Source organism: Alligator sinensis, unplaced genomic scaffold (assembly GCF_000455745.1).
Source record: "Alligator sinensis unplaced genomic scaffold, ASM45574v1 scaffold531_1, whole genome shotgun sequence".
Classification (NCBI taxonomy): Eukaryota; Metazoa; Chordata; order Crocodylia; family Alligatoridae; genus Alligator; species Alligator sinensis.
Window position 1 is genome coordinate 350,837 of NW_005842173.1, and position 25,139 is coordinate 375,975.

The window sequence follows — 25,139 nt, forward strand, 5'->3', positions numbered from 1 at the left end:
TGCCCACCCCAGCTGGGCAGCTTGTCCCAGCCCCAATCCCTCCCTCACACCCCTCCCCTTCCCCCATTCCCCAGCCCCAACAGACTTACTAGCTGGAGGCAGCTGTGTCAGCTGCTTATTTAGTCTATGGCCGAATTGCCAAATCTTTTCCAAATTGATTTGGATGCTTTGAATCGATTTGGAGCTTTTAACTGATCTCCCAATTCAATTTGAATTTGGAGATTTGGTCACCGAATTGGGCCAAATCTCCTCCAAATCAAATCAGCTATCAAAGCTTCACACAGCCCTAATACTAACATTCATTTAGTGGTTTTTGTATACAGTGATCACTTGAAAAAAATACAGATAAATCTACAGTGAATTTGTCCTTAGGTATAACCAAGAAACAAAAAGACATACTCACAAAGTTAAATACATTTTCATTTTTTCATGATGGACAATACTAACATTGCAATTCTCTTTAGAATGTGTAAAGTTAACAAACTAGTCACCCTCTTTGGTTTGATGTCCGTTTACACCTTGGCTCTTCTTTCTTCCTCTCTTCTCTTCTTCGCTTTCTTGATTGTTTAGTTTTAGTTCTTCTCTTACGTTTTCTTCTTCTACTTCTTTCATTTTCAATTTCACTTTCAGATGATGATTCTGAAAAGGTTGATGAGCTGGCCGAGGAATCTGAAGCTTCTGAATCAGAAGACACTTTCTTCTTTTTCTCCAAAACTAAAGACAATTGCATAATTCATTATTAGATTACAGACATGTTTCTCCACTGAACATAATATAGACAAAGCTACTTTATTTCACAAATAGCCACATGTCAACAGAAACAAAATAGTGACATGCTACATACCATTTGTACCATATAAGCATTTAGATTACGGGTGACCAACCCGTGCCGCACATGAACAGACTGGGGAGGGGAAAGACAGCGCAGTGGCAGACAGGACGGGGAGCAGAAAACAGAGCAACAGTTTTGGCAGGGAGCACAAGGCAGGAAGTAAAGAGCACCAGACTGGCAGGAGAAGGGTTTGGAAAGGTACTCAGAGGGTGCAAGGCTAATTTGTGGCACACCTGCCCAAAAGGTTGGCTCCCACCTATTTAAAAATCATACATGTTAAGTGAATAATATAAAATGATTAATTTGAAATAATCATCTTCTAATTTGGCATGATTATGCACAAGATAAGACGAGACAAGCAGGAAGCATTACAGCTGTGTATAAAGCGAGAGCTACATTTGCATTAAGGCAGCTACACTAAAAGAAATCAGTTGTCTATACTATTGGTTCCAGGGGTAGACAGGCCATACAGAACTGTATCCCAGATTTGCCCCCTGAAAGTTGGTCACTTTGAATATATAGGCCCTTCGGTACTTATTTTTACCCTAAAATAAGGTATACTAAATTCTGAGTCCAAATTTCCATCAGACACATACATACACTTTTTTATATCTCTATCTCTGTAGCTGGCTACCTAGATCTCTCACTAGATAGCTAGATGTGTATATATAGACATATCTATCTCAGTAAACAGGAATCTATTATATCTACTTAAAGGCAACAAACAAAACCCCCACCTCTCTAAACCAGTTTGCCACATTTCGCATCTTCATATGACACACATGCACCTAAAACAAGGGTTGTCAATCAGTGGTAAACCCCACCCCCCCTGCTCCGTGTCTGGCTGCTTGCCATGCCCCCCCCCTCCCCTTCCCCCCGGGGGGTACAGTTATTTAAAAGGGGGCTGTCGGGGATACACTTGTTAAAAAAAGATTGAAAACCCATGACCTGAGACAATGAATACATACCAGACACATTTATATAGACATATATTCCATGCTTTCTGCAAGTAAGGACAACTTCCAATTAATTTCAAGCAAAACCGTGTTTGCTTACCGTCTTTTGCTGATTTTGTAATGACCACTCCACAGTCAATAACTCGTACATCTGCATATGGCCTACTTGCAGTATCAGTTTTCAGATTTTCTATTTGCTCTATTACTTCAAAACCAGAAATAACCAGTCCAAAGACAACATGTACGCTGCAGAAATAAGATTCAGAAATTAAAATGATTTAGGCATACCTGGGATTCTTCTCTAAACTTCCTTTAGATTAAAAGTCATAGTTTTACAGGGAAACAATTAGCTTCACTACTATTTTTGGACTGTTTAAGTCAATTTTCCCCAAATAGGTTTGAATAATGCTAGGGATATCTTCAGCACTGGGATATCATGCAATAGAGAATATGGATCTATTTTCTAAGAACGCAGGTCTGCCTTCTTCTGAAAGTCAACAGCACCCTTGCAAGACAAATGCAGCTATGCACATGCTGGATAAAACAGCAAGATAAAAATCCACCCCCTATATATTTATGGAGTAGATCGAGGCATGGGTTTGTATTTAGAGTTCTTATTGGTGCTTTCCCACCATCCCTTGTAGGAGCTATTTAAGCAGGCTCTCATCTTTGTCCTCCACCCATAAGTTTTCTGCCTGGTTGGGTGAGGTCTGGAACATCTCTCACACAGGTAAGAGATGTAAGCTCGGAAGGGAAGTGGTAGGTTTCCCATCAGCCACTGAGACAGCTTGGTGAGGGTTGCCCTTGCCACTGTCAAGGTATGAGGCCACTGAGCCTCCATCCAGAGTGTTTGCAGGACTCTGCATTGCTTTTATTGAGAAGTACAGGAATAGCTTGATTAAGGTACTTAAGAGAACTTTAAGACATTCTTGATTTCAGGCTTGATCAACTTATTTCTCAGTACAAAGCACCAATATAGGTAAACATTATCAATAGCATTTTACAGCTAGCCATCTGGAACAGAAGAAGTTACGGGGTTGGTCCAAAGTTACACAGTGAATCAGGATAATAACTGAAGAAACCCTTACTATGAGTTAACTCAAGGGTGTCAAACTCATTAAGCCCCGCAGCATACCACGTAATCATAGGAAAAGCAGGGCTGGAAAGGACCTCAGGAGGTCATCCAGTTTAACCTGTTCTCAAAGTGGGACCACCCTACCACTTCAAGTGGCACATGGGTCAACTCCAAGACCAAAAGGCAACACTGCGACCCAGATGATAGGGCTCCAAGGACCGGACCACATCTCTGACATTCCTGAGTTAACTAGAACACTGATAATGTTCCTTTCCACGTGGAAGTTCTACTACTAATGTTTGTAGCAAATTTATTTGGGAACATAATTTATAGGACGGAGCACCAAACTAATTTCATTTCTTTAAAAAAAATCCAGAGTCTAAGACTGTTGACAACTGAAAGCTAGAACATAAAAATAAATAATATAACATTTTATATGCATAGTTTATTGTGCAAAAACAAAAATGTGTATTTGAAAAAATGGTGATAAAATATGCCAATTATTGTTTCATGGTTCATTATATTGCTTTCCCCCAAAAAGTGCTCTCTCCTGGCTTTTGTTTGCCTTTAAAATTGAGCTGTTTCATATACAGTGTTTGTATATTAATTATGCATTTTAGAATGATTGTTGCTACACACGTTTTAAAAAGATTCTTACCCATCAAGATGAGGAGCAGGCTTTGTTGTTCTGTGTGACAAACAGCAACATGGATAAGATGGTAAAAATCAGGGATTCAGATGAAGAGGTAGAAAGAAGAATGGCACAATAAAATAAAAAAGGTGAAGGCAAAAGACAAAAAAAAGGTGGAAAAAATCCAGTTAAATATTTGAAAAAAAAAAGTTTAAAAATTCTAGATTACAAGCATATTAAAGTATAGGGACACTTATACACTACATTTTCACATGTAAAAGTCCTACCAAAAACTGATTAAATGCATGCAATATTTATATGCACTAAATACTTTTCATGTACAGTGTTTGTATATACTGAAACCAACATCTTGACCTGAAATATATTTTTAATGATAAATACTATGCAGTTTGGCAATAAGAAGCTAGTGGGCAAACTAACAATAATTTAAATACTGCTGAAATTGTTACATTCTAAAACTATTATTTTTAAGTCAGCTTGATAAAAAACAGTAAGTACTATTTCCTCATTCTTCTTCTATTTGCTGGCTGCATAAATCAGTTTAAAGCATTATATTCAAGTCAGGACTACAATACTTAAGATCTTGTTAAATTTGCATGCTGCCTTCACCACTGCAGGGCTATGCCAGCTAGAGTACGAACTGTATAGTAATACATACAAATATTACCCATCATTAACATATCACAGATTCACTCATTTATTCAAGTTAGAAACTACTGGGTGTGGAAATGCCAAACCAAAAGTCAGTGCTCTACCTTCTGTATATCTACCAGTTATTAGGGTCTGTCAAATTTCTGACATCCCATGAGAAAAAAAAATGTAAAAGAAATAAATCTTAACAAAAATGAAATCAATCATAATATAGCTAGGAATCAGAGTATCTCTTTAAATCCTTCACCAATGAAGAAAGAAAATTTCCAGGTTAAAAACACTTTATTCTGACACTGCATTAGCAGCTACCTTCATTCAGTTCTAAGAAAGGCTATATTAAAGTTGCAAAGGAGAACTGCACTATTTCATAACAAATTCATGGAGGGATGGCATGTTAAAAAAATTATATTGCACATGAGAAAAATCAAGAGCTGGACACTTTGACTTTCTATTCTTAAAGTTGTGTGTGAAATCCCCACGTCCTGTTTTTCCTTTTTAACCTCTTTGAATGGATTCTCTTCCAATCAGGGGCCTAGAGTGGAAGTTGCATTTGAGTTTTCATTAAAGCAGACTCAGTACCAAACCAACAGTGACAGTGTACAAGTGGCTCTACCAGACTCTGTCTACACTATCACTGTAAAGCTACTTTTCACTGCCTAATGCAAAACTAGACTGGCATACACAATTCCATCCAATAAAAATCAAGTGATGCTGCACCACTGAAATACACCTGCCAAAAGACTGAACTGCCACCCTTAAACATTCATGGTGTACCTTTATTCAGGTCCAAATCCCAATGTGTACCTCACCCACCCTAAACAAACAGAAAAGTTCTAGTATAAAACACCAAATGAGAGACATTAAGTTTCTATCACCACAGTGGCAGATGTCCCTTCTGGTCTTCCACAAAAGTAAGCTGACTTTACTTCTGTAATATACTGTATTAACACAAAGAAGCAATTTCTTATGGCCATTGCAATTTTATAAGCAAAAGAAAAATGCATTAACAATCTGCTCCCAAGCAAACAGTTTACTTTAAGCAGGTTTAAATATAAATGTTCCGAAATACTGAAAATTAAGAAAGTGATTAAGTGAAACCAGCACTGAAATGTACATGCCTTAGCTTTTAGAATTAGGAAAACACCCAAGTTTAAGACACTAAATACACTGTACTAGTGAATCCTGGACAAAGAAAGTGAGCAATGCAGTCCCCAAAATCAGCAAAGATCTCAGATGCATATTTATGTGCTTTGCTGAACCATGACTCTAGTCTTGGTTAAGAAGGAAAGGGAGAGTCATTTGGTAAAAGCCCACCCAGGTTTCTCTCATTTCCTTGACAACACATTACTAAATTCTTAAACTCTCTTCACTTTCTTGGTCACGCAATGAAAACAAAAGAATAAAAGCTTAGTCAAAGGGGAAACTTTTAAGTGCATAAACTACAAAATACAAGAACCAATTCACAGACTTCAAAAGGAGAGTCTGGTGCCCAACTGCTGAGCATGCCTTTGAAAAACTTCCTAGAAAGCTTATTTAAAATTAATGGAAATGTAATAAATTAAACTGAATGTCTGTTAATACCACTTCAAGATTACTTAAATTGTCAACGTACACACATCCCTCTTCATTCTTGCCCAGTCGCTTTTCAAAGCAGTAAGTAGATTTTGTCCTACTGAATTTTTACTTAAGTTACCTAAAAAATACTCCATCCAAACTTGAAAATAGAAAACTCTCCCCAACAAGCTTTTTGCTTTTATATATAGAATAATATATCTGTTAAATATCTTGGTTTGGATAAGTTTAACCCCCCTCCCCCCAAATACCATCATAAGGGGCAGTATCATTTAAATTAACATTTACAAGAAAGAGATTGTAAAGTCACTGAAGGTTACTAGTAAATTAGTTTAAAATACTGCCACATAGTATCTTTTGATAGACAGTCATATTTTTTCTCCTAGAAGGACCTCAGTCCTAACATGGGATTTAATGTACATAACAATATGATCAGAAAGAGACAAGAAAGAGATAAAAACAGAGAGAAAAGAAAAAGGACACAGCCTTAGAGGAATGAGACATTACCTTTGGAGCGCACGATGTAACACTGTTTCTGTAAATTTTACACAAAAATGGCAGAAATAAATTGTAATACATTTCCAGACAAAACTGAGTCTATGTTTTATTAAAATACAAATTTAAAATTATCAAGTTGTATGCAAAACAAGGACGCTTTAAAAAAAAATAGAGGGCTCTAAATTTTCTTTAGAACATAAGTCTTTGGAAAAAATTTTGGGCAAGTTTTCTTTTTAAAAACTAAAGAAATGTCCTGCTTATGAAATGAATAGCAGAAAAGAAACTATTATGGAAAGAGTCTACTCTACAGCCTCAGTCCAGAAAAGCACTTGAACACAAGTATAACTTTAAGCAAATGAGAACTTGATTCCAATGCGACTATGACATGCATGTGATTACGCTGGTGTTAAAGTGCTCTACTGAATCAATCATAATGCTATACAAGATGCCATTCCATTACTGAAAACTGTTGATTTCCTACCGAAACACGTTAGAAAGTGTAAATCCACACTGTCACAGGTTCCTACAATTGGCTAACACCTCTTGTGTTAACAAGTTTCCTTTAAAATGGTGAAAGCCACCATCATTAAAAGCAAGTCATAGCCTATGATTTTACTAACAGTGCAAGGAGGAAATCAACACTGAAGGTGCAAATAGAGGTATTTTTACCAAATAATTACACATTTTCATTCTAACAAACTGCAAGAATGCTGCAGTTTGGTATAACACAAGAATTTGTGAGGAAAAAAAAAGAAAATCTAGGAATAGTTAAGTATCTGCTGAAATAATGTGAAAGTGAGTTTTTTTAATGCCATCTTTACACACCTAGATCATGATTCTCTAAATTTTATGTATGTGCTTTACTCGTGTGAATAGTCACAAGGGAATGGAATTATTCATGCGCTAAAGCTAAGTACATGTGTAAGTATTTGCAAGACTGGGATCACAGATACTGAAGTATTACACTACCTTTGATTTATTCAGCAGTTTAAATCTATACAAGTAAGATTGATAGAAAAAGCTTACTTCAGGGTTAAAGAGCTGGTTATTTGACTTCAGTGAGAATTGCTGAACCTTCCTCTTCACAGACTTACAGAAGGCTTAGAAATGAAGTGCTTCTAGCTTGTCACCAATTATACAGAAGTCACTTGCATAAACAATGAAAGAGCAAATCTCTGAACATTAATTGCTTGTATATTAAAACAGGTTGGCATATTTTAATTTAGTTAGGAAGCACAGTGCTAAGCTTTAGAAATGTTACTGCATGAAACAAAAAAAGAACCCTTCAAATCATTTTTTGGCAGTGGCAGCACATAGTCACAGCATCCCAGTTGAAAAACCACTGGACCAAATCCATGGGGCTACCCACAGAAGCAACAGTAAGGGTATGGATGGAAATCTTGTCAGAATGAGGACTCTGCACATTTAATAGCATTTTGTGTAAAGTTATCTTCCATATTTTATTGTTGGCTTTTTGCTTCCTCTCTCATACTGCTCTTGTACATAGTATCACAGCACAAGGTAGTACTGGATAGATGTAGGTAAGCAAGCTCTGAAAATACCTCTGTTGAGAAACCGGGTAATTAGCACAGGCAGAGCATCATGTTACTGTGGCTATGATGCTTCCAGTACCCAAGTTAACTCCAGTTATCTCTATACAAGACTGCATTCATGCTGTGCTTGGGCAGGCTCCAATGCACGATCTCCCACGGGCTCTGCAAGAGCTTACTTGCCAGTCATGGCAGCAGCACAGCCAAAACTGACCACGCACTGGGGAGTAATGAGAAGGGAGGGTAAACCTAAGATTACTTAGCATGTTCTCTGATCCTCCTGCAAAACCACCCTGTGTCTGAACAGGGATTGAAAAAAATTAAAAATTCAGACGATCCTCTATTTAAAAAGGTGGTCTCCCAGAATATACACTTATTTGAAAGTAGTTAATATAAAACTGAAGTTGATGGAAGTCCATTGTGAGAAAAAAATATTCAAGGAAGAAAAAAAATTACACCGTTTCTCTATGGGTTGTTCCAGCGTGTCAGCTAAACGTAGAAGGCTGCCGATTCCAAAAGTAGTATAATTACAGCAGGGTGATCAGGGGTAGTGTGGGTCCATGAAAAATATTAGCTGTCATTACAGCTATACAACCACGGGCACCCAGCTGTTTTGTTAAAGCTCCGGATTCCAATAAAGTATTTTTGCCATTTCAAATAATATAAAGCGGTCTGTCATGCCTTTGAATCAGTCCTGCCCATTTTTGACTTTTTTGACATTCAAGTTTCACTCTGAACATCTATCTAATTAAACAATAATGCATTTCTCTGTCACGCTGCTGAAGAGAATTACTACTAGAATTAGTACACTTACCGGTTGGTTATTTGACAAATGAAATCCTGTCTTCGACTAAATAGTTCTTTCACTCCAAAACATTCCCTCCATTTAATAATTATTAGTTAAATGGCAGAAAGCATCAATAAACCTTTTGCATCACTTGTGACATGTGCCGTTTTATTTTTGTGACCATGTTATTTCTCCAAGAGTGGTTTTTAGCCTGTTTGTTCTTTTTTGAAACTATCCTTCTTAAAAAGTTTTCTAAGCTATCTTTCCCACCAGTCATTTCCATATCCATTTCTCTAAAAGTTCTTTCAGTCGCACTCATGCGGACAGACATTCCTGTTCACTGAACTAAAACTGGTTTGAAATCAGTAAAGTTGATGCTAATTCTAAAATTCCAGCATAAACAATATTTGTAGCCCAATCAGACACTGAAAAGTCTGAAGTTATTCCAAATGGTACCAATGCCTGATAGAAGACAAAAGACCGTCAAAGCAACCGTTAAGTCTGGGCCAAGCATGGAATATAATCTTTAAAAGTGCACACTCCTTTACCACCATTTCAACCTCAATTGGGCAAATGCTTATATAAATACCTAACTAAAGCACTATACATGTTTTGTAAGGTAAGCACGTGTATAGGTGCTTGTCAAACTGCAACCTCAGTTTGCATGAAGAAATATCAAACACTTGACCCCAGCAAAATAAAACTATGGGCATTTATAGATGTGCTCCAGAATGTGGCACTTTCATTAGCACAGCTTCAAGTGCCGTGCTAATTAAAGCACTTGGAGCGTCACGTGCAACAGCAACCCGATGCTGAAAAATGGCGGTGGAGCGCTTTAAACTTAAGCTCCCCAATGCCATTTTTCAGCACAGGGATGCTGATACACATGACGTTGGAGTCCACTGGAGTCGGATAATTACCATGAATTAACTGTCATTACAGCATGTGCAGGGAGCCTGCTTCGACATGTACAGGAGCCCTATATTCACCATCTAAACATGCCTCAATGGGTGTGTATTTAGGGCTGAAAATAAAAATTCCAGTTCTGGAATATGTCCTCTCCATATATCCAGCAAGTTCAGTGTATCACTTCAAAAGTTATTACATCTATATAGTGACAAAGTCCTTTAAAAAACCCAGGCCATATAAGCTAACACACACTTGCATTTTCTGCTTTGAAGAATTTAGATCGGCTGAAAAAAGCTGATTCAATGAATGCTTTATTCTATATATTCTTTTGTCCTCCAAATTGTTTAAAGGATGACACTAATGGAGGATTATTTTGGATTGCATATTATAATACATCATTCTTTCAAAAGCGTAAATTAAGCCTGGACAAATGTACAGTATTTCCCTCATACAGATGTAAATCATTAAATAACTTTACTGAACAAGAACAACTGCTTTCATACAGTGTATTTTATCTTTAGAATTAAAAGCCTTTCAACATGTAAATTTTAGGTTCGAAAGCAAGAAAGTTACTTTTAAGAGGAGAACCTCAAAGTTAGATTCCATGTTAAAAATTTATGAGCAACTTATGATTTCTAGGTTTATGTTAATCAATGAAAATTTACGTAAAGAAAGAGCTTAATTTGGCTTCATGACACAGGTTGTCAAGAGCTGTGCTTCACTACAAATCAGATCCTAAATAAAATCCTGCCTCTGCTGCTGACTACATCGGTAAAACCATTGGTTGTCACCCTAAATCTCACTGGTTTCATTGCAGCTTGCATGGCTTGTAGCGGTCCCTAATACGTGCTATCAGATGCAGGACTGGATGACTATAAAATTTGTCATTGGTTTTCCCTCAAAACTTGTATTTAAAAAGTATTAAAAATACAGATGCTTTTCATAGTAGATTTCACATTTAAGGTGATATTTTTAAATACTAATGTTCATCATTTAGTCTCATAATTTGAACTGTGATAGTACTGTAATTTTTATAGAAAACATCTAACATACAAGATACTTATCTTACTTGTATTAAATTGTTAACTTAAATTTTATGTACAAGATAAAGAAACTTTAGAGCCCTCAGATGGTAGCTTCTTGATTGATGTGGCATCATTAAAATTTTCAAGTTTACAGTTCAGATAAGGTTAAAAATGGAAAATGGTGACTTGAAAAATCATAATGTTAGTCACTATGTAACTTAAAGGACAGCAATGAAGTAACTGGTTTTCATGGACTCATTGTACATAATACACCATTTATATATTATATGGACATTTATATATAATATAAAATATATAATGTTATTTTACTGTACTCTCCATTTTTAGGACATTCTTTAGGAAGAGACCTAAAAATGTCTCTTATCTGAACCTTATTACATCATGTTGGAGATCTCTTTTCAGGCAAAGAAAATATGAGTGTCCTTCTGGACAATTTACTTCTTTATTGAAGACAGTGAAGCGCCATTCATTCTTATCCACCAAGAAAGATGGCAAAGAAAACAGAAGTTTTAGTGTAATAAACTAAAATATATAGCTTCAATTTCAAAGCAAGGCAGCAAAAAGATCATTCACAATGAAAACCTTCTACCCAGCACAAACCCAACATTGGAAACCAGATATCCCCCCCACCTAAGATACACACTGTGAAATGTTAACAGAAAACATTTTTTAGAAGATGGCGACATAGATGGGTATTCAGACAAGCTTTAGCAATTGAAAACGGTTATTGGTGCGCCTAGAATTTATCATCTTCAACCAAAGAGAAAAATAAATGAATAAAAATCAGTTATTTCTTCCAGCCCTGAGTGATTCCCATCAGAGCTGTTCCGTACAGTCAAGTATTTTCCATATTTTACTAGAAACATACTAATATACTGGTGTGTATAGTATAATAGAAATAAGAGCTGCAAAAGGAGCTCTTCCCCTAATGTTCTACGTTACTTTTCTGCCAACACTGTTTCAAAATAGGTTTAAAATAAAATTACACACATGTACATACAGTACTATGCAGCAACAAAGAAGGCAGGCATTTCAGGGACAGACTAAAGTAAAACATCCCACAAAAAAACCAAAATAAATGCAAAGATAGCATATTTTTAAAACACATGCAACTTGCACTGTTTAAGTGTGAACTATTACATATCTTGTCCTCTCTTTTACACAAAACTTTCTAGTCCTGCAAACTATATATCATTTGTTTTAATTTGTTTAGTGTGCGTCACTTAAAAGAGTACAAAGCCAGATAATAAACTATTCCCTAAACACCAACAGACATAAAAGCATAAGCCATTTTTCTTTTTTAGAAAGCAAGCCAAAAAATTAAAAACAAATCCATATATGATTAATTCTTCTAAGCCAAAAGAACACCACAAATAAAAATCAAAACCACTTTATCTCAATTTTCCCTGTTTACTATATATTAGGGACTGTAGGTACCCACTGGGCACCTTGCAAAAACTGCATTAAGGCCAATAACATCCAGTTGGAGTTAATTTAGCAATACCATCTTTCTCATGAACAGCGCTTCTCTGTTTAAGAAAAGCTCAAGTCTGAAATTATATCTACTCACATGAAAAATTGGGAACCATTGGTATGCTTCCCTCGGTTTGCCATTGACAAAAGGAACGCTCTGTCATGTTTGAGAATAAAGTTTTCATCTGTTTGAAGAAAAAACACGCTAGTCAGTCTCCTGTCGGTGAATACAGGTATAATATTTTTCTTTTCTTGTAACACATGGATAGTACAAGGAGAAAATCTTCAGCTGCTCACTAAGAAAATCTGAACACTTAAAAAAAAAGGAAAAAAAAGAAAGAAAATTTAAATCTAATCAAACCTCTAAAAATACGAGTGCAGATAATTGTTATAATTGTTAACTCTAACAGCAGGCAAAGAATACAGTGGTATTTTTTTTTTAGATAAGTCACAGCTCTGGAAACAGCACAAAATATATTGTTTAAAATAATGTATTTAAATGCAATTTCAAAGGTTTCGGTACTATCTTCAATACAACTATAGTGCATCAGATGCTTACACCACTTGAAACATTTCCTGTAGGAAAGCCACCTTTCTAACCGCCTCTCCCTTTGCCATGCTAAAACATGGCTGCGCCTGTTCACTGCTACCATTTCTCCATCAGAGTGAGTGTCACGGAGGTAGAAAATACCCTGTTCAAATAGCTTGCTCCCTGTTAGGGTGCATCTGGAGGTACAGCAAACCTACTGAATCCACACTTGAAGTCTCAAAATGCAAAAGGAAGTTAAATTCATAGGAATAACTGAATGAGAAACAGTACAACATGTCTGCTCTTCACCCAAGTGATAGAACACATAATTAATATTGAAAATATAAAAATGCATCATTTAGTGCAATGAATTAAGTAAACTAACCTGCAGTTGTGCAAGCAAAACACAATCAGTAAAACAACATTAATTTTAGAAAAAATATTTCAGTAAAATCTACCATGCACAACCTCATATTACAGACTTAAAAGCTGTACCATTAATCTTTAAGTCTGCCAAAAGATACAATAGCAAATTGTTAGCATTTACTAATCTCAGCATTTTCCTTAGAAAGAAAAATGTATAACCATTTAAAATCTGAAGCAGCTACATGACATCCTCATGTAGACGCTGCATATTCTGACACCTAACCATGTCTTCTTATACTACAGAAGCTTCAGAGCATGCATCTAAATTGCAAAGAGCTACACACAACACTTGAAACATCCAGCTGTTGTGGAAAAGCTTATTTCAACAGTGGAACACCACAGGGACTTCCCAGCCTTCACAAAATAAGAATTATACCATACCCTGTCTCTTAAAAGCACCAAATACCATAATAAAACTCTCTCACCTCTTTCTTTCCAAGAAAAAGCTTTAGAAAGAAAGTGAACGATGAATTTATTTACCTAGTATAGGCAAGCAAATTAGTACCTTGTGTGGAGTATCAACACGGCCAAGTATTTTTAGAAATCAAACCCGAAAAATACAAACCTCAGAGAGGAAAAAAGGGAGGTGCTTTAAAGAAATGACAACTGTTCAGATCTGAGAATAATTCCAAGTATTATATCTTCAAATCAATCAGTACCCCTCAAAAAGATTAGATACAGAATTCTTCACTTCTCCAAGCAATACAGATATCCATCCACAAAACTGATATTTAATCAGTTGTCTATAATATTTATTAGGAAGGGTAAAAGGGAACAGAGTTTGAATTTGTGTTACTGAGCTTTTGTCTCTTACCTTTTCATTTTGCAAAAGACCACATTCTCTATAAACAAAAGAATATGTTGACAGTTTTAGGCAGGAAGATAGGAGTTTATTCATGAATAAAGTTGCCTAACCTCCATGCTGAAAGTCATGTTCAACCAATAATGTTAGCCTTAATTAATTGTCAGTTTAAATTAAATATTACAATAAATTTATCTGAAATTCATGCATATAAAAACAATTTTCATGCAACATTAGTTTCATGCAAAAGGTGATCTATAAGTAGATCTCTTCTCATTAAATATCTTGGGGGAAAAAAAATATCAAAAAACTTGCTTATCTCAGAACTGAAGCAAAAGACCATAAAGATATATTTAGCTTACCTTTAAAATATCCCCCATAGATAGATTCACCTCCTTTTCCATTACCTACATAATAGAAGTGTGTATTAATCTTTCAGAGATTTTAAAAGTTTGGGTTATAAAATTGATACATATGGCAATCATTAAAAGTACAAAAAAACATGATACTGTGGACAGCTAATACAAGTGAAAGGGATATATGCATGTACTAAAGATGTAACATTTTGATTTTTTGACAACCCTATTTTACAAAGCATAACCATGAACACATTTATCTTAAATTCAACTGAAAATTTTGCACCAGTGATGTAGACCATAATCCCTGGAAACTTTGGAAACTGGAAGGAGCCTTGTACTACCCCTGGAAGCTTGGGAAAGGCTGAGTGAAGCTCAGAGACGACCCTTCGCACTTTTTGGGTAAAAGGAAGGAAGAAGGGGAAAAGCAACAGCAAGCACCGGAGAAGAAAGTGAATGAATAAGGCTGACAAGCTTTCCCTGCACAGAGGCATTCCAGGTGTGGGTTAGCTCCCACAGAAGTGGATAAATAACTAGCCAGCAGTTCTTTCAAAGCCACCCTCCTTTCTAGTCATCCCCTAGTACAACATACCTGGAAGTGCAGCATTTTACCAGTAGAAATAGTCACGCTGCAGAGCCAATCAGTATGATTGTAAGGCTGAATGACAAAGGCACTATGGTAATTTTCAGAGGCAACAAGGAAAGAAACACTAAGTTGCCTATGCATGGGTGGATGGGACACAAGAACAAAAGAGGGGGGCAGGGGAGTAAAAACATCCTGCGTATTCTAAATTGGCATTCAGGGACCCATTCATTAAATTATTTCCAACATGCCTATCACCACGGAACTTATTTATAGTTACATCCCTTCCATGCTGCTGTGTCTCAACTCAAGAGAACAAGAGTAAACATCGTTAGTATAGCTCACAAAAAAGGAAAATGCAAAAATGGTTAGAATGTAAATTAACATTTAAATCATTTTTCATTCAAACAAGGTAAGGGACAGTAGGGTTAGCAATTCAGTAAGGGAAATCTGAAATTGGTTTAGCTTTCCAGTTTCAATTTAAAAAAAAGTGTTAGAAGGATTGACAGAACTGAAGGATTAGTCTCAGGAAGCACATGCGAGTGCTCTGAGACCTCATGCTCTGTAATAAAGTATAGCGCTGGATGCAATCTTAACATAACAGAATGAATAATAAAATCTTAGTAGTTTGACTTTATGTTCAGAAACTGTAAAACCATTTTCAGGGAACTTCCAGATTTTTAACTCTATAAATTATTTTTAAAGTATTTTAACTCTGTAAATGAAAGCTGCAGTGAAATCTTTTGGCAAACAAAGAAAATGTTTTACCTTCACTGAAGTCCCCACCCTGTATCATAAAGTTTTTAACCACACGATGGAATGTGGTGCCTTTGTAACATAGCTTTTTCCCAGTTGTTTTTCCAATTCCTTTTTCACCTGTAAAATGGCAATTAAAAAGTAAAGCAAAATTGTTTGTGTTTTTTTTAACTAGAACCCAGCTATTACTGGATAAATCCCCAAGCAGAATTTTATTTTTTTAGTTCCAAGGAAACATGAGAGGCTGTCAAACTATTTAACCAGTTACCATATTTACTTGAATACAAGATGACCCCCCAATAATTAGACACAAGCAGTCCTTGGACTTACGACACAACTGGTTCCTGAAAACCGTGTCTTAAGTCGAAACGTTGGAACTCAGAGCCAATTTTCTCATAAGAAACAATGTTAAAAATGGGGGATTGGTCCTGAACAAAGGCCCCATACCCTATTTCACCAAAAATACCCCAGAATTTTGTACTCAATCAATTATAAACTAGTAATATAGCTACATTAATGTCTTTATATTGGAAATAGCAATCACATTGATTTGGAAAGACTTCTTTGATGTGACTTTGCCAGACTTTTTGAAAGGCTCTTGGTTGGACTTTTTAAAGGGTTCTTGGCTGGAGTCTTCTCAGGAGTCTTGGTTGCAGGGCTTTCTGGAGTCTTGCCTGCTTTCTTAAAGAAAGCATCCAAGGAAGTTTGGACAGATGTTCTCCAGGGAGATGAGCAACACAGCGAACTTGTTCGCTCGCATGGTGTATCGGATCAAGCGTTGTAAAGTCGAAACTGATGTCAAAGTTGAAACAGGGCATCAATTTATAAACACTGTAAGTGGGAAACACTGCAACTCAAAACGTTGCAAGTCGAGGACTGCCTGTACTATATATGGACAATGTATACATTTGTTCTAATGTTCCAAGTATAGACTCCAATTATTGAAGATTTGCCTTGAATTTGTCCCCCTCCCACTGCTACAACAGGGAAAATAAATCTGGGGAGTCAGGCAGCCCCCTTCTTCTCTGCCCCCCACAACTTCTTCCCCCTGCAGCCCCTTCCCCTCCCTTCTTACTGTCAGATCCTGCTCCCCCATGGAAATGAGGGGCAACTCTGAAAACACTGATCTTGCAAAAAAAACACCCAACTAAAACAAAACAACGTATTTGTAGTAACTTGCATGTAGGCAAATTACTGCATGTCCACAGACTTGGTTCATCCAGAATTGATACATTTTACCTTTTTTTTTTTTTTTTTTTTTAAACTGCTGCAAGTTTTAGCACCGGTTCTCTATAAACACACTTTTAAGCAGCACTCCTGTACCTACTTATACAAAGTATGCATGCTATTAGTCCAAAGCCAAAAGGCTCATGATATACCATATAGTTCATTGGGCTGGTGACCCCATAGCCCAGCCCTGCTCAGTATTTGCGTGTACTCTAGATGCCCCCACAAAGGAGCCATGTGCTAAGCTAGCCCCCAGTGGAACCAGGTGTCGGGGGATCCTCTGAAAATGTATCTGTAGATAGATGAAGTGCAGGAACACCTGGTCTGGCTAGACCTCATGGACATCAGGGCCACACTAATCATATGCAACACGCTGGGAGAGGAGGCAACAGGCTGATTCTGAATGAACTGCTGAGGGCCCTGTTTTGTGATGTGCGCCAGACATTTTAGGCTGGCGAAGAAACAGGAATGACTGGAAATGGAAGAAAGGCACTGCCTGGCTGTGGGAGTGACAAGGAAGTCAAAATGTGTTCAATGTAGTGGTTTACCATGACTTGAAAAAGAGTCTGAGCACAATGGACACAACCATATATCTTATTCAGATGGGTTGCACTTACTTGTCTTGAAGGAAATAAATTATCAGCAAAAGATTTTGTTTCATTTTAATCATAAAAAAATGTGGATTTGGGGTTACTTTTTTTAAAACTGAAAATTAGGGATTTTTTTTTTTTAAATCAGAGAAAACCAGGATCCCTGTTAATGACAATGGCACAAAAAAAGGTCAGTGCAGGCTAATTATATTTGCTGATGATGCATATTATCAAGGAGGATCTGGATATCATGCAGGAAAGAATGGGTGCCCTTGAAAACTGGAGTAATAAAAATAAAATTAAACTCAGAGCGCAAAATACAAGGTAGAATAGGAGTCAGTAAGAATTTCTGCTATGAGCTCTGAGTTTATTAGCTGAAAAGTGCTGAGGAGGAGGAGGAGGAGGAGGTGGTGGTTCTGGGTGCTGATCATTAGAAGCACTATAAATCAGTAATAGGATTCAGCCATGAAATAGATAAATGCATTTCAGGCAAGGTATTTCCAGTAGAGATAGGACAAGATCGTGTCATTAAGGTCTAGTAAGGGCACTACTTTGAGGAAGTTTCTAGGAAAGGACTTGAAATATAAGGATAACGAGGAGAACTCCACTATCATGAATGGAGACTAGAGATTTACTTGGTTTGTGTAGCAGCACAAAGGCCAACAGGGGCTACTGCTCTATATACTGGTCAGTGATGCACACAGCAGGGATGGAGAAGAGATGCATAAATTGAAGTTCAACACTAGCACTGGAACACCGATTAGCTGGGAACAGATTTGTACAAGGAATTTGATAGTTAGAAAAAGCTTCTTCCATGGTGAGGCTGTCCAACTGGTGGCCTGCAGGCTCCTGCCCTCCTGCCACTCTCCACCTGCCCCAGGAACTGGGAGGGAGGTTGAAAATAACATCACAGATAAAGGTTATAAATAGGCTGCTCATAGATCTCCTAAAAGAATGAAACTGGGGGAGGAGGAGGGGGGCCAGGAAGAAAGAAAAGATGCAATCTAGCAGGAAATGTGTTTCTTAAAATGACCAGATCCAATCTTGGTAACTCCTACAGAGAATGCAATAGAAAAATATCACATTTACCCAAAGAACCTTATTTGCCTATGTCCTCAGGCAGACACGACTATAACCAATACCCCCCGAAATATGAAAGATATTGAATTTTGCCATGTGAAATGGAAACTTCACAGCATGAAGAAGAAAGAAGCCAAACTCAACAGCAACATATATTTTCTCTTCACTGAGATGTACTTGCATTTTCACAAACCTGTGTTTTGCATACTGGCTTCTACTCCACCCAGGACAGCACAAAAAACACCAGCAGACTCTCCCTATACCTTTAGAAGGGTGTTTGTTCCCAAAAACTTGCAAAGAACAATTTTTCCAACTATTTATTTGGTCTACTAAAAGGTATCATTTACCCAAACAACCTGGTCAACCCAAGCAGTAATGCTTTTCAAGTACATACAAAGATGAATGTGTCAAATCCCATTGATTTCAATTTTAAAGACACTAAAGTCCATTTAAACCTGCCTGCTAATTTGCATCCAAACAATTTGCTCTCAGCTGTTTGCACCTTATTAAGGCTTAGTAACTGTGTTATTTGGAGTTTGCGGTCAATCTGCTTTTAGCTGTTCCCACCTGAATAAAGTCCTTACATTACTGCATTACAACCTTGCCTCTTATACCAGCCTTGAGACTGACAGAGCAAAATCAGTTTGGGGACTGCTAATAGCACAGCACTCAAACAAGTTAAAATGGGCTAGAAGGATTTACTGCCTAGGCTACTCATCAGGCAGTCTTCCGATTGCGATGAGCCTACTATCTGCAGCTTAGATTGTATTTAGCCTCTATCATTATTAGCAACACGCATTCTTCAATCTACATCCAGGAAGGTAATGTCTCCACTTTTGAGTAGTGTTCATCTCTGCAGTGCCATTGCAGAGATCTCTGGCCACATCCAAATCCAACGCTAGGGAACTACAGAAGGCTACTCCAGCAGAACCCTTTTTTATTATCCTTCCCTAAAGTGACTGAACACCTAGTGTTACAGCCATCCCAAACTCATATAGTCCCAACTCCTTCTCTGCTCCCAAACCCTTGCACAATCGTTTTGGTTCCCCTCGAGTTACACAGAAGTCCTGACCCACCAGTAACATGCACACTAACTGAGCACTCTACATGCCTTTCTGAAACCCATAGTCCACAAAGGCAACCATCGGTTCATTTTGTGCTATTTACAATGTTCTTAAGTTTTTGGGGCCTAGACTTGCATTTTTTGGAGATGGACTATTCTGAACAAAGGATATTTTACACACACTACACCTACCAAAGCCACTTATGATACCCCTGTTATTTTAAATAATTATATCAATTGTTAAGCAACTATAAAGAATTGATAATACAACCTACCTGAGCATAAGCAAAGAAAGTTCTTGCAAGTCTTTGGACATATATCTGAGAAGAGCTGAAACATAATTCGACCAACTGGAAGAGAGAGACAAATAACCTTGTTACAAGGATTTTTCAAGATGTTAATTTTCTGCAACATTAATAACACATGAGCATAGTCTGTAGGCATAGTTTCTTGGAAGAGGGGACGTTACCAAGCAGAATGAAACGAGAACAAATCTTGGGATTATAGATGTCTGGAATAGGAATAATTTACCTGAAATGGAAACCAAGTAACTTTACTAAGATCATGCCAATATTTTAATAAGCATCTTAAGAAGGTATTATGATTTTTAATGAATTAGATATGATAAAGTTACAGTTAGAGCAAACATCTCATCTGGTCTATAATTACTTTTTTGAAACAAAGCAATACAATTTATGCCTTAAATTAACAGCCAGTAACTTTTACAAGCTGCAGGCTAGAGCAATCCGGCTCCACTCCAATGTGGGCCAGGGAGTTTCAGCAGCATATTGGTGGTGGTGGGCAGGGGCGGGTGTTAGGGGGAGGTGGAGGTTGTGTGCGCCCATGCTGGGGCCAAGCAGCTGGGAACTCCATTAGGGCCGGGCAGCTGGAAGTTGCATCTGTCTTGCTGCTGTTTCTCCTTCCTACTCAGCCCACCCATTCTCCTGGCTGTCATGCAGGTGTAGCTTCCAGTTGCCTAGCCCCAGCATAGCTCTCCACTTGCTGGAAGCTCTATCATCGCTGCTGCAAGAGAGAGGGGGAGTGGAGGGGGGATCAGGGGAGAAGGGCTTGGTGGCAGGGTGGGCTCAGCTGCCTGATCCTGGTGCAGCTCCTCTCTACCCAGGTCCAATGTGACCACAAGGACAGATTCAGTCCACAGGCCTTAAGCTGCCAACCCCTCCCTTAGGTAAAACATCAGCAAAATCATATGGTCTGTGGGATATTCCCCCTCAAATTTTAGGACATGTTTTATATAGGGACACACCTTTAAGTGGTAACTGAATACTAATAAATTATAGGTCTACAGGTATTGAGTAGGTCACAGCCGCATTGTGTACCACTGTCACGGGAATCACAATTCCTAGCCCCAAAAGCTAAAAAGCACACCCTGAGTGGGTGAAACAAGGAGGAAAAGGGAAAGATGGCAACATATCTAATAAATATTTTAGAAATTAGGTATGTGCCCTTTATGTAAGTATAAAATTAATCAGTAACCGGAATCACAGGAATCTCGGTGCACTACCTGCTTAGATGGCGAGACGGCTTTTCTCTTCACATAACCTATTTAAGACTCCCAGAAGGAATAGAAGAAAAGGGCGCTCACATAATTTCTCCTTAGCCCAAAAACAAGTGTGTTATGGTGCTTTACAACTGACCTTTACTCAGACACGCACTAATATTTTTCAAAATATACAGAAAATGGTTTAAAGAAACTGTTTACAGTTGCTATTTCACAGTCTCAGCTATCTGAATTCTTTAAATCAAAGAGCCACAAACCTGATAAACAGAATTAAAATACAGATTTAGAAAAAAAAAACCCTTAATATCCTTATATTTTGTGAAATAAGAATCAAAAAACCCCCACCGAAGCTACCTCACAAAGTGGCATTATACTGAGTTCGGTGATCTTTTATTAAAGAATGCCCTCTAGTGGTATAAGACTGGAAATAGTTCAATGCTGCCAAAAAACTGGATTGCTCAAATTTTAACGGCAAGTTAAAATCGAGCTATTTTTTATTTTCCTGCACTGGAAACATCTCTTGAAACAGAATTACATCCAATACCATGGCCTCTAATAATTCAGTTTTAATTTTATTGGGGGACAAGAAATAACTAGCTAGAAAGCTTTTGCAACAATTTTCTGGTTGAGAAAGTCAGGAGACTCTCTACCCTAAAGTGAGCACTAAGGGCATTTGTAGATGACACGGAAGGGTTAATTCTCCCTAAATTGAAGCAGTGGTTTTTTAAAAGTAAACCCCTGTGTCGTGTATACCTGGTTGTCGGAGCCCAACCCTTACCTGCCTCTCCAGTGGCGCGGAAGAGAGGGGAGCTGCCAGCTGGCAGAGTGGTCCCTGAGCTGGGGGGAGCCCAGTGCTTCCCTCCGCGGCGGCAGGGTAGGAAACTAAAACTCCTCAGAAGTGTTTTACTTTGCAGTGCCCCAAAATTGTTTGCTGAATCCCAAAGTCATTTAAAGGTGCATTATGCCACCGAATGTGCTACAGGGGCTGGAATTAACATGTAATGGGCTGCCAAATGTGCAAACAGCAATGCCATTAAAGCAGTACAAAAGGTATTTAACCCACTTTAAATACCCCCGCTAAACTATGCTGTCTGCAAACAGCCTAAGTCTCACCAAAGGGAGAGTGATGCGTCTCATCTCCCACCCCTACTCCCTGTCAAGAAAGGAAAGGAATGGGGCAAAAACAGAAGAGCGTAGCTCCTCTCTTTCAGAAAGTAAAGAGGGGTGAAAAATCTAAATGTTTGTTAAATCAAGCCTCTCTGAAAGATCAGAATCTGTCCCAGGACTGGTTTAAAGATCTCATCTTTAATATCAACCTTTGCTGGGATTTAGTTAATTTTCCTGAACATCAGTTAACAGCAAAATACTTTGAGGTAATATATCAATAAGGATGGTTTACATAGTGCAACAGGTTACGTACAGAGGTTGTGGAAATGCTATTCTTTAAAATTTAAGAGCAGGTTAGATAAACACTTGCCCTGGACAGTTTAGAGGAGTACGATCCTACCTGGAGCAAGGGGTTGGACTAGAAGGCCTTCTGAGACCCCTTCCAGCCCTGTATTTTAGGAACACGGGGCTAAGTAGGCTGACCTTACTTAGTTAAAATGTTCTGTAAAGTTCTTACAGTAATGGCTTTCAAAAAAAACTTTTTGGACTAGTGGACTACCACCAACCCACATAATTTCTCACTGACCACCACACATTAGCCAAAAGGTCCTAACTGCAAAGTGAACACAATGAACCATACCCGTTTATTTTGTAGGACCACTGGTAGGACAAGATACTGTTGACAAAGTTCTTTAACCATACAATTACTCTATGATGCTCATTTGGGTAGCAGACAAAGGCAACTATACAACTGAAACAGTAAGTCAGCTGCCTATGTAATTTTAATGGCTTGAAAAATGGCAAACCTCAATTTAAGTTACTGAAGTCTTGTTTACATAGACTGATTCATAGATTGTAAGGGGCTGGAAGGGACCTCGCAAGATCATCGGGTCCAGCCCCCCTGTACTAGGTGACCGTCCAGTCTCCTCTTGAAGATTTCCAGGGTAGGTGACTGCACCACCTCTGGAGGGAGTTTATTCCACAGTCTGGAAACCCTAACTGTGAAGAAGTTTTTTCTAGTGTTAAACCTGAAATGGTCTTCCAGGAGTTTGTAGCCATTACTCCTGGTTTTCTCCAACGGTGCCCTGGCGAACAGTTGTTCGCTGAGCCCTTGATGTATTCCCCTGATGTAGCAGGAAGCTGCTACCAAGTCCCCTTTCAGCCTTCTCTTTTTTAGGCTGAAGAGGCCCAGGTCCCTCAGCCTTTCCTCGTATGCCTTGCTATATGGCTTACAATCAGAGAAAACTTGCTTCCTGCTGGGATCCATTCAGATCAGTCCATGCTGCTTAAACGTGTATATTAAATGCTGTGACACAGTTCAACGTGCATTTAGTTGTACGCTTTACTTTTACATTTCATTGTTAAACAAAATTAGGAAAGACATTTCTAAGTTACAGACATTTTATTATGATTGGTGTTGAGTTGCTTTTGATGGAAACTGGAACTTAAAACCCCCCACAGAACGTCAACATTTTAAAGACGTGCTTATTAGTTAAACTGATTTTATGCATCCAGCACATTTATTTGCTTTTTATCAAAACACGTTTTGCAATTAAAACTGATTTATTAAACAAAGAAGGTATTGTCTGTAATTTGTAAATAGAGATGATGGTTTCTGACCATCACGTCCTTCAAGATTATGATATCTGTTTGTTCAGCAATCAAGCACATAGTATTCTGTTCATAGATCAGCGGTGTGGGGGGAGGAGGGAGGGATTCCTGCTTTTCTGGATCCTAATCAATTTCTCAACTTTGAGTGAACTACTTAACTAAACTAAATTTGTAAGAAAGATTAAGTAGATGCACCCGCTATCAAAACTGTTTTACCGACTCAACCAACTCTGGTTCCAGGTGCTTAGTCAGTGACTTCCTCCAGTTAATTAATTGGATTTCCTTTAAAACTTTCAAGCAATGCATATTTGCTCCAGATACATTTTTGTTAAATTATTTTACTAGATTAGATTACAGTAAGGGTTGGGACTTAATGTAGTGTTTCAGTTTTAAATTAGGTTTAATTTAAAGCAAAAAGGAATTTGAATATTAAAAAAAAAAAAATCTTTAGTTTTTTTTAATCTAATCTGTTCTGCATGTGCCTTTTACAAGACCAGCCTCCCACCTCAGTGCAAACCAGATCCAAGGAAAATTAGAGCAGTCTCTCTAATCACCAAGAGCCCTTTGCTGAACGGTGAAGTGTGGGCCCATGATGTTAAGAGAGTGATATACAACATTCTTCTGCCTGAGATCTGCAATAGCAGCTTGCTACAAGCTTGAAGGGCACATACAAAATATTATTTAAACTAGTGCTAATGAGCAAAGAAAATGAGCCACAATATATTCCTGGAAGATGACACATTATGGGAGGCAGAGGGGGAAAGAAATCAACCAAACCACAAAGTTAAAATAAAATTTAAAAAAATGCCACCTACTTTTCTTTTTCTAGGTTATTCTATTAGGTAAAGTCAGCGGTCTTCAGTGCTACCCACAAGTGTGACCAGATTCAGTAGTACTTTAAGATGACTAGGGCTATGAAAATTATTTTTTCTGCAAATGAGTAAGTTATGTGAAAATGTAAGAAAATACTACTCTGTCCTCTCCAAGCATCAATTTCTGTTTAAGTCTAAATTTAATTTGAGTTACTAACCTTAATTTGCTTTATATACTCTATTTCAAATCTCTGCAGGGTTTCACTCAGACTGCCGGTGAGCACAGCTCTCTACTCTGCAGTCTCAGACACCTCATCTATTAATTCTCATAGTCATTTGATCTGCCCCCTGAAAGACAAGTGAAGACCCCAGAGCATAATTCCCTTCCTATTACTTTCCAAATGCATCTGCAATGGTGAACACTTACTTCCACCAAGGCAGCATGTACGACTCTAGTGGCTAAATACTAAAGCATACACACCAGGTGTGGGGTGAGGAATAAGGCTAGAAGAAAGAAAAGGGACTGAACAAGAAGTGAAAACTGATTGACTGGGGATGCCCACATGGAAGGATGGATAAATGAGAAGAGAAAAAATGGAAACTGGAATGAGTATCAGAATGAACAAGCAAGACTAAGAATGACAAAAATAAGTTGAATTGAGGGGAAAAAGCAGGAA

The 25,139-nt window shown here is 37.8% G+C and overlaps 1 protein-coding gene across 1 annotated transcript in view; it reads right to left on the minus strand.

Annotated features, from left to right (window-relative positions):
* Nucleotides 1–25,139, minus strand: part of NKTR (natural killer cell triggering receptor) — a 50,192-nt gene that overhangs the window by 17,722 nt on the left and 7,331 nt on the right. The window contains 7 exon segments of the mRNA XM_014520982.2: nt 492–714; nt 1,889–2,034; nt 3,522–3,551; nt 12,099–12,186; nt 14,121–14,165; nt 15,466–15,573; nt 19,689–19,763. Of these exon segments, the coding sequence (XP_014376468.1) occupies nt 492–714; nt 1,889–2,034; nt 3,522–3,551; nt 12,099–12,186; nt 14,121–14,165; nt 15,466–15,573; nt 19,689–19,763 (715 nt within the window).